Raw genomic sequence first — 19,464 nt, forward strand, 5'->3', positions numbered from 1 at the left:
AGAGGGGAATCATTTGGATGGACATCTTCTTCGACTATCAATTTACTACCTTGCCGATTAAGCATGTGACATCGCGCTTTGTCGCTAGGCGTCGTGTGTGGTGGAAATAGTATCACATTTTCAGACATTGAACGCCGATGTTGCAGCGAACTATTTAATTTCTCTTTGCGATTTCTAAACTTTATGCATTCATCATCTTCTTCACTGGACTCGGTTGGAGCAAATATGTTGGCATCGACTGAATTCCGTTTTGGCGAATTTAAGTTGTTATGGAAGAACGAATTTTGGTTGCTACTACTATTATTGTTGTTGTTGTTGTTATTGTTATGTGTGGTGCCATTATGATGGGATTTGTAATCCGTGAAGCTGGTTTGTGTTAGTAGATGAGGATTTTGCTGGATGGTTCCATCGCACAATTTATCCGACAGCAAGGTTAGTTTCTTTATTATATCGTTGAATGTAGGACGACTCTTTGGATCATACTAAAATTAGAAAAGACAATCAATTAGTGACAATTGTTAATGGTAAGGTGAAATGTATTATTTGAGACCATTATTTGAATGGGCTAGATAGACGGAGTCGGAAATAGTTTCAAGATAATCCAATGAGATGCGTAAAAAAAGGAACAAAAAACAAAAAAAAAAGCAAAATTCAAATACCCCAAACCCAATTGCCTCTTGTTAATACAACGAGAGAATATTTGGCACTTTTATCGGTTACGCAAACGATCAGCTTCACGAAAATATTTCAATTATGTGATGTGTGACACACAGCTGCGGAAAGAAAGTAAAATAAATTCTAACACGAGTTTATACGCTGCAGCATCATTGGCCCCTTGTACAACCGAAATGAACATTGATCGTTGAACTTTCATTGTTCAAATTCAATTAAATTCCATTTCTTTGTACAATGATGTGTCATCGCTGGGAATATCATTTTAAAACATTTGGTTTCAATTGGTCGTTTTAACGGGTTTGTGTTTGGAGCTGAATTCAATGTCACTAAGAGAACGATCTCGTTTTAAGCGCTTGTGGAATCAAATGACATTCGCTTGTTGTCGCAGCCTGTGAGTTTATATTTTGAACTAAAATGAATTTATTAAGCTTTCACAGAAGATAGGGAAGGAGTTACCTTTGAGATAGGCTAAGAATTAGACCTAACAGATCAAATTGGAGATTTGAATCCTCCTTTCGAGTCAGTACAGTACACACATGTATAACTAAGCGATATTTGTCGAACTGACACCCTGGAAGACACCCGAGGATCACCAGAGTGCAGATTAGAATTAGATTAGATTCTGCAAAAAAAAGCTCGAGTGCGAACACCACTGGCTGTGCCGCCACTTGAACCTAAAAAGATTTGCTAAACGTGTTGCAACAACTCATTAACTAAATAACACCCACGAGCCACACTCCCTATTCCTTCCCTATTCTCTCACTATTAAATGTGGCTGCGTTTTGTCAGCAATTACATAAAAGAGTGACGTTCATTTTACCGTACGGCGATAAAAATCAACATTGTAGATTTTGTAGGTGCAATACAGATGCATTGCACAGCAATTTCCAATTCGTAATCGTTTCATATTTTTAAAAGGATTTTTACGACAGTAACTTTTTGTACGGTGTGTGAGTCCCATAAAAAATACAGAGTTGGCCAGACTTGCAGTACCAGTCAACGATAACATTGAAGTAAAGTAAATATATCTATATGAAAAAAGCGCATGAACAATGAGCAATAAAAAATCAGTCTCGCCATCAAATAATAAACTGTTGTATCGTAATCCGCGGTTTTATTCGATGAAAATAAATTAATTGAAAGCATGAAGGAAAAAAAAACGAACGTACGAACGAACAACTTAAAAACACATTTTTCCACTATTAATTGTTAAATTATGAAAATAACACATCGATAAATAATCATAAAAAAAGTTATTTGTGTTGTTAAAATATCATGATTCTCACACATCACCAGATGAAAGTGCAATCGAAAATTTTTTGTAAATTATTCCCGTACATTTGAAAGCGTAAATTTTTATTGTTATTCGCAATTTATGTGTTTCGTTTCGTACATATTTTTTTTCCTCGTTTCTATTTTCTGTTATTTGATTAGTTGAGGTGTTGTGGATGTCGACTTTTATATAAAAAAAGTACTTTTTTCTTCCTCCTTTTAATTAGCAAAAATTTAATGAAAAAATGAAGCTTTCGGTTGCCTGAAATGTTTAAAACGTTTTGGCCTTTCACATTAAGTGTACTCGGTTTTTATAAGACATCAAAACTCACTGCAAAGCTTGAATTGACTAGACAAACAATTGCGTCATTATAAATGCTGGATATAAAATCGTTCGGCGACAACATTTATGCCAAATCATTGCAGACATAAAAGTTCTTAACTGATGACATAAAACCGACGAAAACTTTTACAGTGTTCAAGTCATTCATTTAACGAGAATCGAATTGCTACCGACTTGACACAATAAATATAATAAAGGATGCATACGAAAAATAGCTCATTAAAATCCGAAATTAACCATTTAGACAATTAATTTCAGTTTTGTGTTAAATGTCTGCTAAAAAAAAAGTTTGAACTTTTGGCAACGTTAAGCTTTGCATAGAAAAACGCCTTTGATGCAGACAAAAAAAAAACAGAATTTAAATTCACTTACGGTACAACAGTAAAATGCCAGTCTTAAGAAAACAGGAGGTGTGTCATTCGGACATAGGTCAACAAATGACAAATAATCTAGGCCAAACGAATCAGTTCTTGGTAGTATATCTGGATCGGCTTCAATCTAAAATGCAAAACAAACGATTTCATGATGAGACGGTGAACGGAGGGTGTGGTATTTCGCTGAAAATTTACCCTTGCTATGATTTCACACAAAATGATTCCAAATGAAAAAACGTCACTGGTTTCATCATACCATTGACCCTTCAAACATTCCGGACTCATCCAGTACGGTGATCCTACTGTATCCAGACGAGTTTTGCTAAAAGAAAATTGAATGCGGATTGTAGGCACAATTGCAATTAAAATCGGAAATTTATTCCGAATCGAACCTTTTCTTAGGAATCTTCGCAGCAAGACCAAAGTCTCCAACAACTGCATCCATTACTCCTTCCGCCAATTTTCGTATAAGTACATTCTGATGATCAACCGAGGACAAACATTGAATTAGATATCTGAAAATGTATGTATTCAATGGAAAAGTTTCAATTACTTTGCTTGTTAAATCCCGATGAAATAGGCCAGCTCCGTGTAGATATGTCATCCCTCTGGAAATTCCAAGTGCCAGTCTTATTTTCATTGCTGCATTCAGGGTCTCTGCAGTGTTTGCTAGTAGTTGCTCTAATGATCCACCATTGATGTACTCTGTTAGCGCGTGCAATTGTCCTTCTTGTACACAAACACCCATAAATCTGAAAGTAAAAAATGTAACGTTATGTAAATTTTTATCGAAATATGTCACATCAGCAGAGCTAGGCATTTAGAGAAGGCAGTCATTTAAAACCGTTCAGTTATGAATAGTCATTAGCTATCCATTTTTACTAATTAGCATCATTTAACGCAACCAACAGAATATCTACCATAACATTTCCTTCAACAGTTCTTGAATGAATCTAAATCCCAAATCCCAATACTACCAGTCATGTTTCTTACACTTAATTCCAGTGATGTGTATAATTACCGCGAATTTTATTACGGATAAGAGAACAGCCTTGAACTTTAGCGTAATGACCGCTATCAAGACTCCCGATAAAGTATGAAAGGAACTAAAAATTCGCCTAAGGTTTTGTTTTCACTGTGTCATTAGTCATTACGTTGCACAATGCATCGAAATTGGCAATTTAAGAGTGCGTTGATAAAGGCAATAAAATCGAGAAGAAAATGGATGGCTTAACAAAATTTGCATCATTGTTCATGTTATAATGTGTCATAAAAGTTCACGGCAATTCAAAGATTCTTTCGAAGAAAAAAGGTTTTGTGGTGTTGTAATTGTACTTTTCACTGCCTCTTATACACCCACTGCATTGAAACGAATTCGCTAAATGTGTCCATGAAAGATATCCGCCTAGAATTCCCCTATACATTACTTCGGTCGAACGGTGACTCAATGCTATTAAAAAGTACAGAAAAATAGTAGGGAAGAATAAATGAACACATAAAAACCGATGTCATACCAAACTGTCAAGAGTTTCTGAAAGAAATTGACTCTAGGGAATCGATCACTGAATTATGAAACTTCTCTTATGAAACTGATAAGTCAATTTTGAATGGGGGAGATTCGGACTAGTGGCATATATACCGGTTATAACACACGTCCATTTCTACAAGAACTTATTGATTGCGTTTCCATCGCACAATTTTAATTAAGTCTGGCTCGCTTGTGTAACTTGAAAATATGAAATTGTCTCGTTATACTCCCAGTTATATTCTCAGATACATATTCAAAGTCGTCTGATTTGTTACGTTGAAATTAGAATGAATTCTGTTAAGGGTGTGTAGCACTTATCGCCCAAGTTTGAAGAGTTTAATTGAATGAATCATGAATAATAGCCTGATTACACGAACGGTATTACATATAGTTTTGTTCGGAAAATCAAATTAATTTTTAAAACATCCATCATCCGTAAATGCGACTGTTGATGGTGTTTGGTTATTGATATAATATAATAGCAGCTCATCCCCGAAATGTTTTGGTGAAAATAATAGTTAAATGATATAAAATAGTTAGTTCCAGTTGGGATTATAAAATGGAAATAAATTCTCCGCATTCATGGTGTAAAAAAATGGTAAAGTCGGTATGCCAGCACTAAACTGATTACTAACAAATTCTTATAAATTCCTTAATCGTATATTATATTACAAACAAAAGCAATAACAAAAGTTATATCAAAACATATTTCACATTTTTAAAGTCAGACACTGAACCACCACCAATAAACCGATCATAAATTGTGAAGCTCTTTTGAGTTTTAGAATTATTTTTTTTTTATTAGAAAGATTTCGCTTAAATAGATAAAAAATACTCATATCGAACCCTGTAATCGTATTATAGCGCTTTACTTAACAATAAATAAGAATTTTATTTTAAAAACATAAATGAATGAAAAGTCAAAGAATGTATATTTCGTGCGAGGCTCTTTTTCAACGCTGTTCGTGTGTGGGATACATAATATAAATGCCAGCAGCTAACTACAGGAAAAAAAAAGAGTTATGAAAAGAGATGGTCATAATAAATACATCAAAATAATAACAAGACGCTGTGTAGTGATAAAAAAAAAAACGACGACGACGACGACGAAGAAGAAGAAATCTGTTTTTAGTCATGTTTTTAAATCGAAACAAAAAATCCACATCAAGATTACCAGACATCATTACCTGCTTAACTATAACCAATTATTACAAAGAAATGGGTCTGTCATACGCGACCAATGCTAACAACTCTATACATACAATAACAATGCTATTTTAGCGCGGAAATAACTCACGTGGCCTGACAATAATATCATAGAAAACATTCCGACTAATCTAAAAATTGAAATTATTCATTAGAGGTCAAGAACTCGTCAAATAAAATTATACTTTCATTTTCACCGGTTATAACCACATTTTAGCATAGTATAGAGAAGAAGAAGAAGAAAAGCAAAAAAAAACACTGCAATATTATCAATAGCAAACTTACATCTTCGCATCAACTTGTTCACCATCATATTATATGTATACAACATGTCCCATTCGGCTAATATACCTACTATTGCTTTATGCATTTTATTAAGTTTCATTTAAACACACTGTTTAGTGAAATTGTTTGTAAACAAATATAGGAAAATTGATTGCACATTATCCCATACAAACACTTGTGCGGTGCAAGTGTGATTATTATATTATACACAAAATAGTGTTACATTCTGCACAACCGTAAATTATTACCTATATGCATACGTATGCGGTTTTATACTATTAGTTAATTATTCATCACCAATGCGATAGACCTGGATTTTTGCAGGAAATTACATAAAATGCTAATCGATTAATAATTGCTTATTAATAAATAATTCGCCAAGATGATAAGTGAACGACACATTTTGCATTTGTGCAGGTTTTGTGTGCAATATTGTCTGAGGAAAATAGTGTTTGGATTGTTATTATTGTATGGTGGTGTGTTGGTGTGGAGATTGTGTGTATAAGATGTTTGTTTTTAATGATCATGTTTAACGGAAATGTTCGTACGAATTGAAACTGTTTATCGAAAAGCTTTGGGAAATAAAATCCGTTGCTGGTGACGACGGCGCTAAGTGATTGAATTTTATTTTTGAAATTAGCGGAAAAACATTTATGGCCAATTTTATGGTAGAAAGGAACAGATTTTGTTTTTACTTTTTATTGTGTTGAACATTTCAATATTTAATTATATGTAATCTTGATCCGCACTGCATCAACATTCAATTTATGGCTCGAAAGACGTGATTGTCTGTCGTTAAAGCGTAAATTGTGCATGTAAATTTTTATTGAAAGTAAGTTTTAATAAAAAAAAAAATTATGAAAAGCTCTATCCATTTCCAAATCGGTGCTCTTTCCAAAAGCTAATGTATTGCATACAAGAACTGCAAATTGAGAAGTTGATATTCAATATTTCAAACGTTAGACATGGTGCCCGCATTTTGCTATTCAAATATCTCCAATGGACATAGTGAATCGTTCGAGCGGTAATTATGATAGAATATTAACAAGAGGTGTTCTTCGTGGAGGCGTTGATGAGGTACAAACACAATCACATAGAGCAAAAAAACAGACCATGCTGTGTAATATATTGTACACCGAGATATTTGATACTCTTTCGAGAAACTAAAGACATAAATTAAGTAATAAATTTTGAAAGTTTTGAAAGACATATACAACCTACACCGGAACCCTTGCTGTACGTACATTATGTTTTTCTGAAAGGTACACGTTCGAGAGAAAAAAACAAGATCTAACATTCACGGCTTTAAATGGTCTAAAAGAATATATTGCTACAATTTTCCCATACTAATTTTGTGTAAGTGATCCTCAACCTACACCAAAAATCAAGTGTTAACACCGGACATGTACCACAGTGTACAGTGACCTCGAACTGCTCTTTTTGGAGACACCTCGGTTATGTATGATGTATGAGAGTAACATGCAGCATGTATATTAATAAACACTACATTCCTACTCGCATAAGTACCCGAAGTATAAAAATTGCATTCTGAGGTCACTTTAGGAATAGTACATAATTAATGTCACGCTATTTTACAGAATTTTCGACACCCTCTCGTCAGGCAAAAAGAGTCAAAATTGACTCAAATTCGTTAGAATCGCCACGTTTTCTTGAAAACCTTCTCCCCCTAGTAGCTTGACGTCATTTGTGAACAGTCCCTTAATATGGGGACGCTGTTTACGATGTTCCGAACTTCGGAATCCGAAGTGGTTAAAAGGATGGAAGATGTATTGATCATTCGGATCCATGCAAGACGTCTAAATGAATCAAAACATATATCTGTCATAGCCATAATTTGTATTCAGGCGCGATGATAAGACGAAGCCTTGATTTACGCAATTATGTTGTGAGAACACATATAGGTGCTAAAGTGGAAATTCCGCCTCTGAACATCCTAACGTTCAAACCTCCCTCTTAGCAATTTTAGTAATTACCGTTCCCAATTGCAGTTAATTACTTGACAAAATTCTTGATATTTCAGCGCGTAGGATGAATGAAAATAATTTCCACATTAATAAACAAAAACAAAGTTTTAAATTTTTTTCTCTCGAAAAACACCTACAACTCGTGCGCTGCATAATTATACACGAAACGTTGTTTTCGGAGTCAATTCAATTATCTATCATTGCCACATAATTAATTTCATTAAAAAATTTCTTTGGTACACATATCACAGAAAAACGTACAGCTGAAAAATGTTTATCGTGTGCTGCTCACAGCCATACATTCTTATGATTTCACTTTTCATTTTCTAAAAAGATTGTACGCATGTATGTACAATATACCGTACAGTATAACATTAAAACATAATAAATATTTTTTTTATTATTATTTTCGTCCGATCGAACAATATGCATTTCGCTGAACGCAATTCATAAAATATAAATATGAACGAGATATAGTTTGTTGTTGAGTCTTGTATATATTTGATAAACTGTAAATTTATTTGATCGTAAGTTTTGTTGTTTTACTGGTGTATAATACAAACTCTCCGTACACTTTTTTCTATGCTTTTTTTTTCTCTGTACGTTCGCATAAATGAATACCATTTCGACTGTAAGAGCAATAAAGTGAAAATATCAAAACTAATTATGGTGAAGCGACTAGTTTAGTTTTACAATTTGTATCATGCTTTGCTTGTTTAGCTGTACGAAATCAGTTTTAACGAGACAAGGTTTTTATTTCCTTAAAATCAGGAAGTCTAAATTTAACGCATTGAATTGAATTGTACATGAGTAAGCGCGCGCATACTCGAATTTAAAATTCTGCAAGCGTCGATATAATATATGGCGAAGAAAATGTAAACAAAACAATACACTTCATTCAGATCGCATTTAAATTCAGTCTCAAGTTTAAAAAATCATTTTTTAATGCAACGAACTAATAAAAAAAAAAAAAATTTATTTGCATAACCTTTGAGCTTCGAAAATATTGTCCCGTCCTTCCAGCATTCAATTTCAGAGGTAAAACAATTATAAAATATGAATTGTTGTACTTGAAGACATTCACGATCGCAGTCAAATAAAATAAATTAACAAAGTCATATGCTTAAAAGCTTTTATACTCGCTACATTCCATAGAAAAAACTATAATTTTTTACATTCAATTGGGACACTCCTCATAATTTGTTGTTGTTGTTGAATGTAACCTCTTCTACAATTACTCGAAAATAGTCCGGGGGAATGAAGTAGGTCTACACCACTCGCAAAAAAGGTAATTCTGTCATATTTTCAGATTTGAGAGTTGAAGTGGTTTCTATGTGAAAAATATTTCGTTCAGCTAATGATCCAACAAAAGTGCACAAAATATGAATCTGGTACATCATTTGTTGAACAAAATAAATGGTTCACCATTGTAATTCACGCCACCACAACTGATAAATCAGAAATGTGGTGGAATTTACTGTTCGCCGACTGTATTCATTTGAATTAAAAACACTTTATCTCAGTTGTTTTTGCAAGTTACTCACTTGATCGTAATGTTTAATGTTCGTATAAATGTCTGAAAAGCTCAAGTGATTGATGCACTCTCAAGAAACTCGGACAATATTAATACATGCATGCAAAATGGTCTGTAAATGTCAGCAGAATGTGCAGATAATTTCTCAAAAATAACAAAAACATAAAAAAGAAACAAATCACATACAACCGCATTCGTTCGTCGGTCACCCAGGACTACACAAATATTTCAGTGCTGCATTATATATTATAGAAATGATGTATGAATGATAATGAACGATTGTCTCATAACAAAATAATGACGACCATAAGTTGTACTATATTTATGTTTATAATAGTAACCGTGAACCGTAAAATTGTTTAAAAATATTTTTCTTTTCAAATTTTTATTCTCTTATTTAATTTTAAATAGTTTCATGATATTCAAAGAATGTGCCTAATGATTTGATGTTTTTATTGAAAATGATATAGTTATGCGTAACAATTTCGGCATATATTTATATTGATATTGTGTATGTGTGTATTGTATGCATACAATGTGAAACGAAATTAGATTGAGCTCTTTATATTTAAATTGATGCTGTCTAGTGGATATCGTAGAGGAAGTTGCATTTTCGTATGTTTTATAGATGTCTGTGCAGTGTAATAATATATATAACGAATATAATATAATGCATGATACACTTTTACTGTTGCGGCTGCTGCTGTGTCAAGGGCTCATCCGATGATGGATACAATTTTTTTTTTTAAATAATTTACTTTAATAAAAATTGATTAGCAGTCAGATATATACTTTTTTCGATGCGTAACCGAGCTTCACTTGAATCAAGATAATGTGAACAAATGAATAATGAAACTGGCGTAGCAGAAACAAAATATCACCGAAGAATTAAGGTCAGTTTGTCAGATGGCGTCCGGGAAAAGGTCAATGTACTCTCAATCCGTACCGTCTTATTGTGCCTGTAGGTCTTGGCCGTTAATATAATGAGGAACAGCGTTGAAATGTGAGGAAGGAAATATATGTGGCAAAGGATACTACACGCAGCAAGACAACCTGCCTTATATCTGGTGGTACATTAATGTTGTAGCGTAACGTTGTCTCTCTGTCTCAAGTTCATACAAATGTATTACACTTATCGCACTTGCCTCATCAGCTTAGCAGGTAATCGGAATAAAAAATCTATGGCATTTGAAATTGCTGTACATTTCTAATGAACGTATGCTCGCGCTCTGAAATAAGTTTTCAAACCAATTAAATAAAAGAACTACTTGCAGATTGTTATTGATGATCACCATATCAACATGACGTGGAAACTATTATGCTTTGGTTATTGTCTAGACTGACAAGAGAACGATCTTAGCTACACATATAATGATTGACCGACAAAGGAATGCTTTCAAATCTATTTGCCTCGTATTGTAGGCAGGGCCTATTTCAACGGCAATGAATCGCTAAAGATTATTCAGAAACACTATATTTCTTTGTAGAATGCCAATGAGATAGGCAAGTAAATTTTCGGAATTGAATCCGTTTCAAATAGGCCCTGCGGCAAGTCATACTCGCTAAAACATTGAACGATGTTCACCTGAAAATTTATGGAAGAAAGAGCGTTGTTCGACAACTCTCTAGATATGAAAGAAGATATTATACTGAGAAGATGATGTAAATAACAAGTTTTACTATTTGCCCATTCATCGTAAAACTACAACAAGTATAATTGCTGTGTGCCTTTATATAAAAAGAAATAGTTGTAGATAATGAGCCGTCGATTTAACACAATCAATTTATTATAACTGTGACGTTACAAAACGACAATATGTAATCGATCATATGTGTAATGAAAACAGTCGCGGACAAGTTTATATATATAATGTACAAATCATACGTTTCAACAGTCGCAGACAACAAATAAATGTTAGAAAATTCTTCATCAGCACATAAATATTCCAAAGAAAAGTTGACGTAGGTCAATTAAATTGTGTTCGCAAAGAGTCGCTATTTATATAGAAAATATTCATAACAACAGAAATAGCATGACTTTGGCTACGAAGGTGTGCCAAAAACCCACTCGAAAACTATTATTATTGATAATATTTAAAATATTCAACCATTTTTAAACTGTAACAGACGCCGGAAACTAGGGGCATGATCTTGTTGTAGTTTTCTTTTCTTTTTATCTGTTCTCTATACTTCTCTCGACTGCATATAAAGTAGAGCTTAGCCACCAATAATGTGAATAAAGGAGAATCAACAAATTATATCGAAACTATCGAACTACATGCATACACGAGAGAACATTTTAAGATAAATATTGTTATTGTTTATAATTCCAATAAATTGTGAATTGCAATTCAATTATTGTTAATGTACGAGTGTGCTGAATGTACCGGTTACTATTTAAAAGCATTAAAAGACTATGCACAAATTACGTTATTGATTGAATTAGGCGAAGCTTTTTAGTTCAATTTAAAATGGCATTGTGTCCGTAGTCTGTTATGCTCTCGTTTTTCAATGAAACAAGAAAAAACACCAAAGACGTGACATTTCGAATTTCAAATTTTCGAGTTTTATTTTTAGTTTAAGATTACGAGTGAACACAAAAATAATTTATAAAATGGCCATCTCAACCCAAGACGGTAGGTGGAGTATAGAGATATACCATTCCCTTATACTGCTTTTGATTGATGAACTTCACGTTCCGTACAGAAATTAATTGACCTTCCTCTGAAAGAGTTTCTAAGTAAGCAGTAACGATTGATTCACGTCCTTTGAACAAAATTAAAAACAATTCTGCAGACGTGTTATACGGTTTTTTTTTTTCTTCGACGTAAGCGTTCCTCAGAGACCAGAACAGCGATATTAAAATATACAGAGTTCCCACTCCTCCTAAAATTCATAAAATTCATAAAATGGACCAAATCCTCCTAAAATCTTCTAAAACTCCTAAAATTCCTAAAATGAGCTCACACTCTCGAAGAATTTTTTTAATAATACTGAAAAACTAAAAACGGTAAAAACAGCAAAATTATGCGGCAATGAATTTGAACTTCTGTATGAACCTGACTCAACTTGCGAAAACACTCCTTTCTTTGAGTTATGCAAATAGCGATCCTGAACGTGGATTTAGCGAAAATAAATACATTATCGAGGATTGCAGTTTGTTAGAAGATGCGACTATCGTGTCACTTCGAACGTTTAAGGACACATTGAATAATATAAACGTCACTGACTTCCTAATGAATCGACGTATTTTCCAGATGTGCTCCAATGTACTTTACTTTTCTCGAACAACAAAAAGTCGAGAAGGTACTACTTCTTAAGAATAAAGAGGCGGAAGATAATCTCAATAAAGCATCTTCACAAAAAAAAAATCGAATTCAGAAAAACTTTCCGATATCGAGAAATCTCTCCAGATCCAGTAGAAAAAAACTTTTTAGTGCACAAGAGCTGATAAATGATGGAAACAAAATTATGGTGAATCTTGCTAATTCGAAAGGCGCAGTCGACAAGAAAAACCTGATAATGGATCAGTTGCTGGCTAGTCGAGACTGGCGTCAGAAAAGAGGAAATCATAAAAGTTTCAATTATTAAACTACATAAGGAAAAATATGTTTTGACAAAAAAAAAAAACTTTTTGTCAATTTTCTTAAACATTTTTAGTATTTTACGAAGTGTATGAGAAACAGAGCAAAAATTCCTCCGGAAATTACTTATACAACCTTTCCCACATTTTAAAAAATTCCTCCTAAAATTCTCCTAAAATTACCTTCCAAATCTCCTAAAATACTCCTAAAATTGCCTTTAAAATTTCCTAAAATTCCTAATTTTAGGAGCCTTCCTAAGACGTGGGAACTCTGAATATATTTTATCGAGTTAAATCTATAAAGGGTTTAATAGCCAGGTTCACGTTTTATGGAGCAAAAAAAACGTTGCAAGCTGTCAGAAATGTCTTCTTTGAATATTAACGAGTCTTAACTTTTTTTAAATCTTTAAGATGTGACGACATAAATCAGCGGATATTAACACTTGTTATAAAAGTGTTGTCTGTGATTTTCTTTTTTAATTTCTCGGTAATCGATTAGGTTACCGATAAAAAACACAATAAGAAATCCTATTTGTCTTTATGTTTATTGACCTGATAATCCAAAAAAAATGTAAAAAAATATTTAACGCAAAACATTCTTATGTTTTGCTGTAATTAAAATTGAAATTCTGTTTAATATTCGATTCGGTTTTTTGTTTTATCTAAGCTTGGAAATCGAATATTATGTTTACAACCGTTAAAGAAGTGTTGCTTTATTTTAAACGGTCTTATCGATAAGAAATAAATACGTACGTCGAACGTTCTATTCGACCTTGAAGAAAATATTTTGGGATTTACTCATTTTCGTTTATCATCGTTTAATTGTTACATTCCATGAATGCCAAACATTGTAACCATTTAATTAAGCTTTTCGGAATTAAGAAAATTAATCTCATTAAAGATAAAAAAGGTTCGAAGACTTTTCGATAGAATACAGTTAGTCGCTCGATATACACTCAGTGTCTGATATTGACGTTCTAATTTAGCATTAAAGATATTCAGACATGGGAAACTAAGAATATTTTAGTTCCAGTTAAGAAAACCTGAGTTAAATTTTTATTTCTGGCGCCTAATTTCACAATTGATTTTCGAACAAATAGGTATTGTTCGTTGGAAAAACAATGACGCGGAATTAAACAAATCCGACTTATCAGACGTGGATCGCAAAAATTGCAAAATATTGATCAGTCAGAAAATTAACGTCTAAAAGAAGCGGAACAACTTCTGCTATCGAAATAACAAAATAACCTCGACCTCTGGTCATTTGTACCGAAGTGATTGCTATAATTAACAAATGAAGTGAAAGATTTCATTTAAAACACTTGGGTGAAACAGTGTCAAGGACTTTGCAGAAAGTTACAATCACTTTATCACTTTAAGACCGTATATGAGACAATTTTGAACTCAAACAACGCACTTCAAGCATTAGTGGTACTCTCAATAGAGTACTGAAACTGGACAGTGTATCATACCAATTTTCGCATTGTAAAAAATGTGGAAAAAATTTACTCTAGAAAGTACTCTATTTGACAGATGTCACTCGAAGCACTTTTGCTTGACATGAGTTGCCTCAAAGCAAAAGAAACGTAGAAACATAGTGGATGCTAAAATTGACTATTCTTGCGTTATTCGGGCAGATCTGATTAGGATTATCTAAATTTGGTATTATTTGGCTTCAGAATGTACAACAAGTTATATTGACTGCAAAGCACTATCTTCGATCTGTTCTGTAGTCAACAGAACTCTCATTCGACAGTTCGTAATTTCTTTGTACGTCACTATCTTATCATCACACTATAACACGTGATTGGATAATCTAATAGGTAAAAAAAAGTTGCATACGAAAGCGTCACAGACGGAACTGATCTACATAATAATAATTAAAAAAAAACGGAAGGTCCTCCATGCCAGCCAGCAGTATGTAAAGTGAAATTGATTAAATAATTTCATTTAATTATTATTAATCATAACTGCATAAATTAGCAGAACTCTGAGTAGGAAAAAAGCAAGATATATCCGCCGTTATATAATTAAGCTAAGTAATCGATTTTCTTCACATAATTATCGGAAAATAAATAAGCAATTACCCTTTTCAATGAACAATATGATGATGTTGATGATGATGATCATTATAATGATGATGCGATGGAACTTAATTTCAAACCATTTTTCGCATACATAGCATAGTAGGTAAAAATGTGTGTACTGGGTAATGGGTATTATGTTTATAATATTGTTAGTAAATAAATACGTAAAATTGTAATTGATTATCAAGTCATTTAACAAATTACGTCAAGGTTATCCGTTAAATTCTTTTTTTTTGTAGGTTTTGTGACTTATTTGATTTTTTTTAATACATTGAATGGTTTGTGTCACACACATTATGTATACACATACGCGATACGCCGCCGTGCATATACGTATTTGTGATGTGTGTGCTTTGTTCAGTAGAAGAGATAAATTAGTTTTTGTAAGGCATTATATTGACTTATTGAATTAGAACAAGTACGAATAATGCATGATGTGAGCTATACAATTTGAAGCCGATGATAGGTTTCTTACACATAATGTTGAAAAAAAGTTGCTGAATATGTTTCACGTAAATAAATAAACAAATTGAATTATAAAAAAAAACGAAAATAATTTTGTTTTGGCTCACCTTAATATGTTCGGATGAGACAATTTATTTAAGAGTTGTACTTCACGCAACATATTCGGTCGATTCGACCTTAGCTGGTTCATTTTCAGCACCATCACTTGACCGGTTGTTCTATGGGTGACCTAAAACAATTGTAAAAGAAACGAGAAAAATTAATGAAAATAAATCAGAAAAAAATTCGAAATTTATCTGCACCAGATGTTACGAATTAATTTTGTTTTTAATTTAAAATTAACTTGGCTTGGGTATTTTATGTTTTATTAAATATTTAACAAAATGAAATGAGAAACATAAAACTTGTGCAGTGTAAATACACGTATTATATAGACACAAAATAGACTTTTCCATTAAAAGCTGAAAAAAAAAATTGGTAAAATTGCCAATGAAGCGCAGATAAATAGAGATTTTTGGTTCAATGTGTCAATTTCATTACAAAAATACCAATTTCGTTTAATTTTGGTAATGAGAAATGTATTCAATTCGGATTCGAAGTGAAAAAAGAAATGGTCTTTCATTCATCTTGTGTGAGAGATGTTTATTTTGTAAAATTGATTCGAAAGCAATAAATAAATTGAAGAAAGAAATTAAAACTGTACACCAAAATGAAGAAAGAAAAGAAAAAAAAAATCAACGCAGAATCTTAGTTTTAGCCAGAAAAATGAAAGTTTTCAGAGATATTCCAAGACGTAAATTGGTAAATTACCGATACGTGATACAAAACATATCTTTAACATGTCGATCATTAAACTAAATTTCTAAAGCGTTTTTTTTGCTTCACCTTCTTTTTTCTCGTCCCAGTCTTTGCGCACGAATACCAAAAGTTTTTATTAAATATCTCTATGGTTAAATATAGAGTTATTAAAAATCCAATAATTTCTGTCACCACACACAAGAACGCAAAGAAGAATGAAACAAACAAACAAACAAAATTTAAAATTCAAAACAACAACATGGTCTTTTTGGTCATTGAATGTAATGTTTATCCATTTAGGAAGATGACAATTTATGTAGTCTCAACTTGAAATTTTGTTATTGGAATCACGAAAATTGTAAAAACAATATTTTCCATTGCTCATTCGTTAAAATGACTGCTAAGTAAAATTCACTTCATAAAATTCACTTCAAAATATGCGTGTTTGTGTTATGGTGTTCGGTGTATACGGTTCGCATAGAATCTACTTACAATATTAAACGATTCTATATAACCAGAGCCCAGCCCATGTTTATATTACTTTGAAAATAAATAATAAAATAAATTTAATTCCGTCTGGATAATGGATATAAAAATCAAAGTCTTAACATAAAATCTCCGATTTAATATCTAGAAAGAGGAAGTCGATACATTTTTGAGTGATGTGCCCATTGTTTTGATTTGTTATAATTTTAGTAAAATCATTTCCTTTCACGAAAAACAAAAGCAAAAATGTATACGATTGAAAAATGACAACAAACCATTAGTCATCATTACTTATTATTATGTGTCCATTTGTTTTATTCCCTTTAGATAGACATTAGACACACAACACTCACAAAACAAACAAACAAACACAAAAAATTGTAAATATTCGTCATCAAGTTTTTCATTCAAGATTATCATACACATTATGCTAACTAAAGTCTTGCAACGATAATATAAGTATAAGAAAAGGTAAATGGCATCATTAATTTTGCTTATTATGTTTTCATTTAATAATTTAAAGTGCAGACCATTTTATGCTCTATAAATCTCTGAACTAGATCGTTAATACCAACTAGAATATAAATATTATACACAATTACAGGCTCACTTCAAAATCATCGGTTACATCTTACAATATATATATGTATATATATATTATCTACATATAACTCGGTAAAGTGGATGGATGCTAGTGACATTATAGATATATATTTTTCATCTCTTTCTCTTTCTTCATTCAGATCTTTAAAGAAACCCAAAATCGAGTAACATATATTCTTGCGCTGGAGCGGCGACGTAATTTTTCACCCCATTCAATAAGTAAACATTTTAGGTTTTTTTTGTGAATGGAATTGGTATCGAAATGTTTATGTTGATAAAATTACACATCTGGGTGATGTGTGAATGACTCCGTACATCTGCGGAAAATATCTATTTTTAGATGCATCCAGCGTTCATATGAAGAGGAAAATTTTTTTTATGACGTTGAATGTTATTAATATTGACATAGGGCCGTTTAAGCGAAAGTCGGCTCTTGTTCAGATTTTCTTTTTCATGCGTGTTCTTTAAAAAAAGTCAATGTAAGTAAAATGACTAAGTCTATATTCAAAACATGGATTATCTTTACATTTTATACCCATACACTTTGTGAAAGCGATTTACAGGATTCAAAGGATTTATCACATTCTTCGAATGAATATAAAGAACCGACTCATAAGTTTATGAGATCGTTGTACGGTAAAACATCGTCATTCACAGTCTATTTTTATTATTTCTTTTTTTGATCGGAAAATTCAGTTTAAAATTGAAGAATTTTTTGTAAGCTAACCATAAAATAGCTACCTACTATATGATGAGTGACGGGGTATATATGAGGCGATGGTGTCATCATTTTGGGTTTAGAGCCAGCAATCAGTAAAATCAATATTTATATATTCAAAACGCATCCACAACTAATAATTTTGATTTGATTCAACGACATATTCCGGACTAGATGATTTTCACAAATTAATTAATTCGTTTATCGCAACATAGGGGGCCCCAAATTAGTGCCGATTTAAGTTGACGTACTATGTGATTTCAGGCACACACAAAAAAAAATATTGCCAAGTCATTATACCTACATTGAGTCGATAATAATTGTATACGGATTTATTGGAACTAATACTCAGCTAATATAGTCAGAATAGGAATCCTTGGAAATTCGTTAATTCGTTATCACCTATTTATTGGTTCAATGCGTTAGGTGTTGTGTAATATATTTTTTTGTGTTCGGATTTTCATGGTAATTTGTTAAAGGTAAACCTTTCGATAATTTCGCTTAAGTGTGAAAAAGAAATATTTGTTTAATGTGCATTCATATGGAAAGCTACGTTGATACACGAAAATATCGAAATATTTTTGGTCCTGAAGATATTGGTAGCTTGACCTTACGAAATGAGCGAAATAGAATCTATTTTTTTGTCAGAAGTATCTGTGGCCCGAACGGGAATGAAAATATGTTTGACTCTCTGATAAAAGGTGACTTCCCCAGAACGAAGTATTTGTAGAACATCGGCATCCAAGTTTTAAACGAATTGAAAAAAAAAAACTTCTTGCAAAACGCAACACTTTTACCTTCATTTTAGTGACTAATAAATAAAGAAATTTGCAGACATTTCATTTCAAAATAAAATCAGATGAAATGTTTCCATGCTATGAGCATTTTCTTTTAGACTTAATAAGCAATAATTCAACAAAAGAAAATTCATACAACAAAAGAAATTATAAAATAGAAATTAATTGCGCTCGGTGTGTTCGTTAAAAAAAATATTTTTCTTTCACCTTTCAATGCACATTAAATATTGTTGCGGGGAGTTCGCATATTACGGCAGTAATTCCAACAAAATTGTTTTGTGCAAAATACCAAGCAAAACACAATAACAATGATTGCTGAAACATTCCGCAAAAAAAAACATAAAGAGAAGGTGTGTATATGATACGGTGTCAAAAAACCCAAATCAAAAAATTATTAAGCGTAAATTGTTGGGATATTTAATAGTAAATTATCTAATTATTCAGAGCAACGATACATTACCGATTCTTGATACATTTTTTTTAATTAAAAATTTGAATTTATATAAATTTGGTGAATTGCAAAATATTTTTGTTTTTTAATTTATTAATTGCCAACAATTCGAATCTACCGTTCTAATTACAATTTCGCTCTAATTTTACCGAATGATCTATGCGCACATCCGAGAAAGATAGTGTGTGGTCGAGTTATTTCTGGAAAATTTCAAACATTAATTCGAATATCATTTCCGATTTCGATTGAATGGAAAATAACCCTTAACACGTTC

General features: G+C 32.2%; 1 protein-coding gene across 1 annotated transcript in view; it reads right to left on the minus strand.

Annotated features, from left to right (window-relative positions):
* Positions 1-19,464, minus strand: part of LOC119067937 (serine/threonine-protein kinase TAO1) — a 51,594-nt gene that overhangs the window by 9,889 nt on the left and 22,241 nt on the right. Inside the window, exons 3-8 of the mRNA XM_037171252.1 lie at positions 15,445-15,566; positions 3,218-3,416; positions 3,057-3,142; positions 2,860-2,986; positions 2,663-2,788; positions 3-482 (exon numbers count right to left, since the gene is read on the minus strand). Coding sequence (XP_037027147.1) covers positions 3-482; positions 2,663-2,788; positions 2,860-2,986; positions 3,057-3,142; positions 3,218-3,416; positions 15,445-15,566 — 1,140 coding nt within the window. The remainder of the gene's footprint in view (positions 1-2; positions 483-2,662; positions 2,789-2,859; positions 2,987-3,056; positions 3,143-3,217; positions 3,417-15,444; positions 15,567-19,464) is intronic.

This window comes from Bradysia coprophila (assembly GCF_014529535.1).
Source record: "Bradysia coprophila strain Holo2 chromosome X unlocalized genomic scaffold, BU_Bcop_v1 contig_130, whole genome shotgun sequence".
Classification (NCBI taxonomy): domain Eukaryota; kingdom Metazoa; phylum Arthropoda; class Insecta; order Diptera; family Sciaridae; genus Bradysia; species Bradysia coprophila.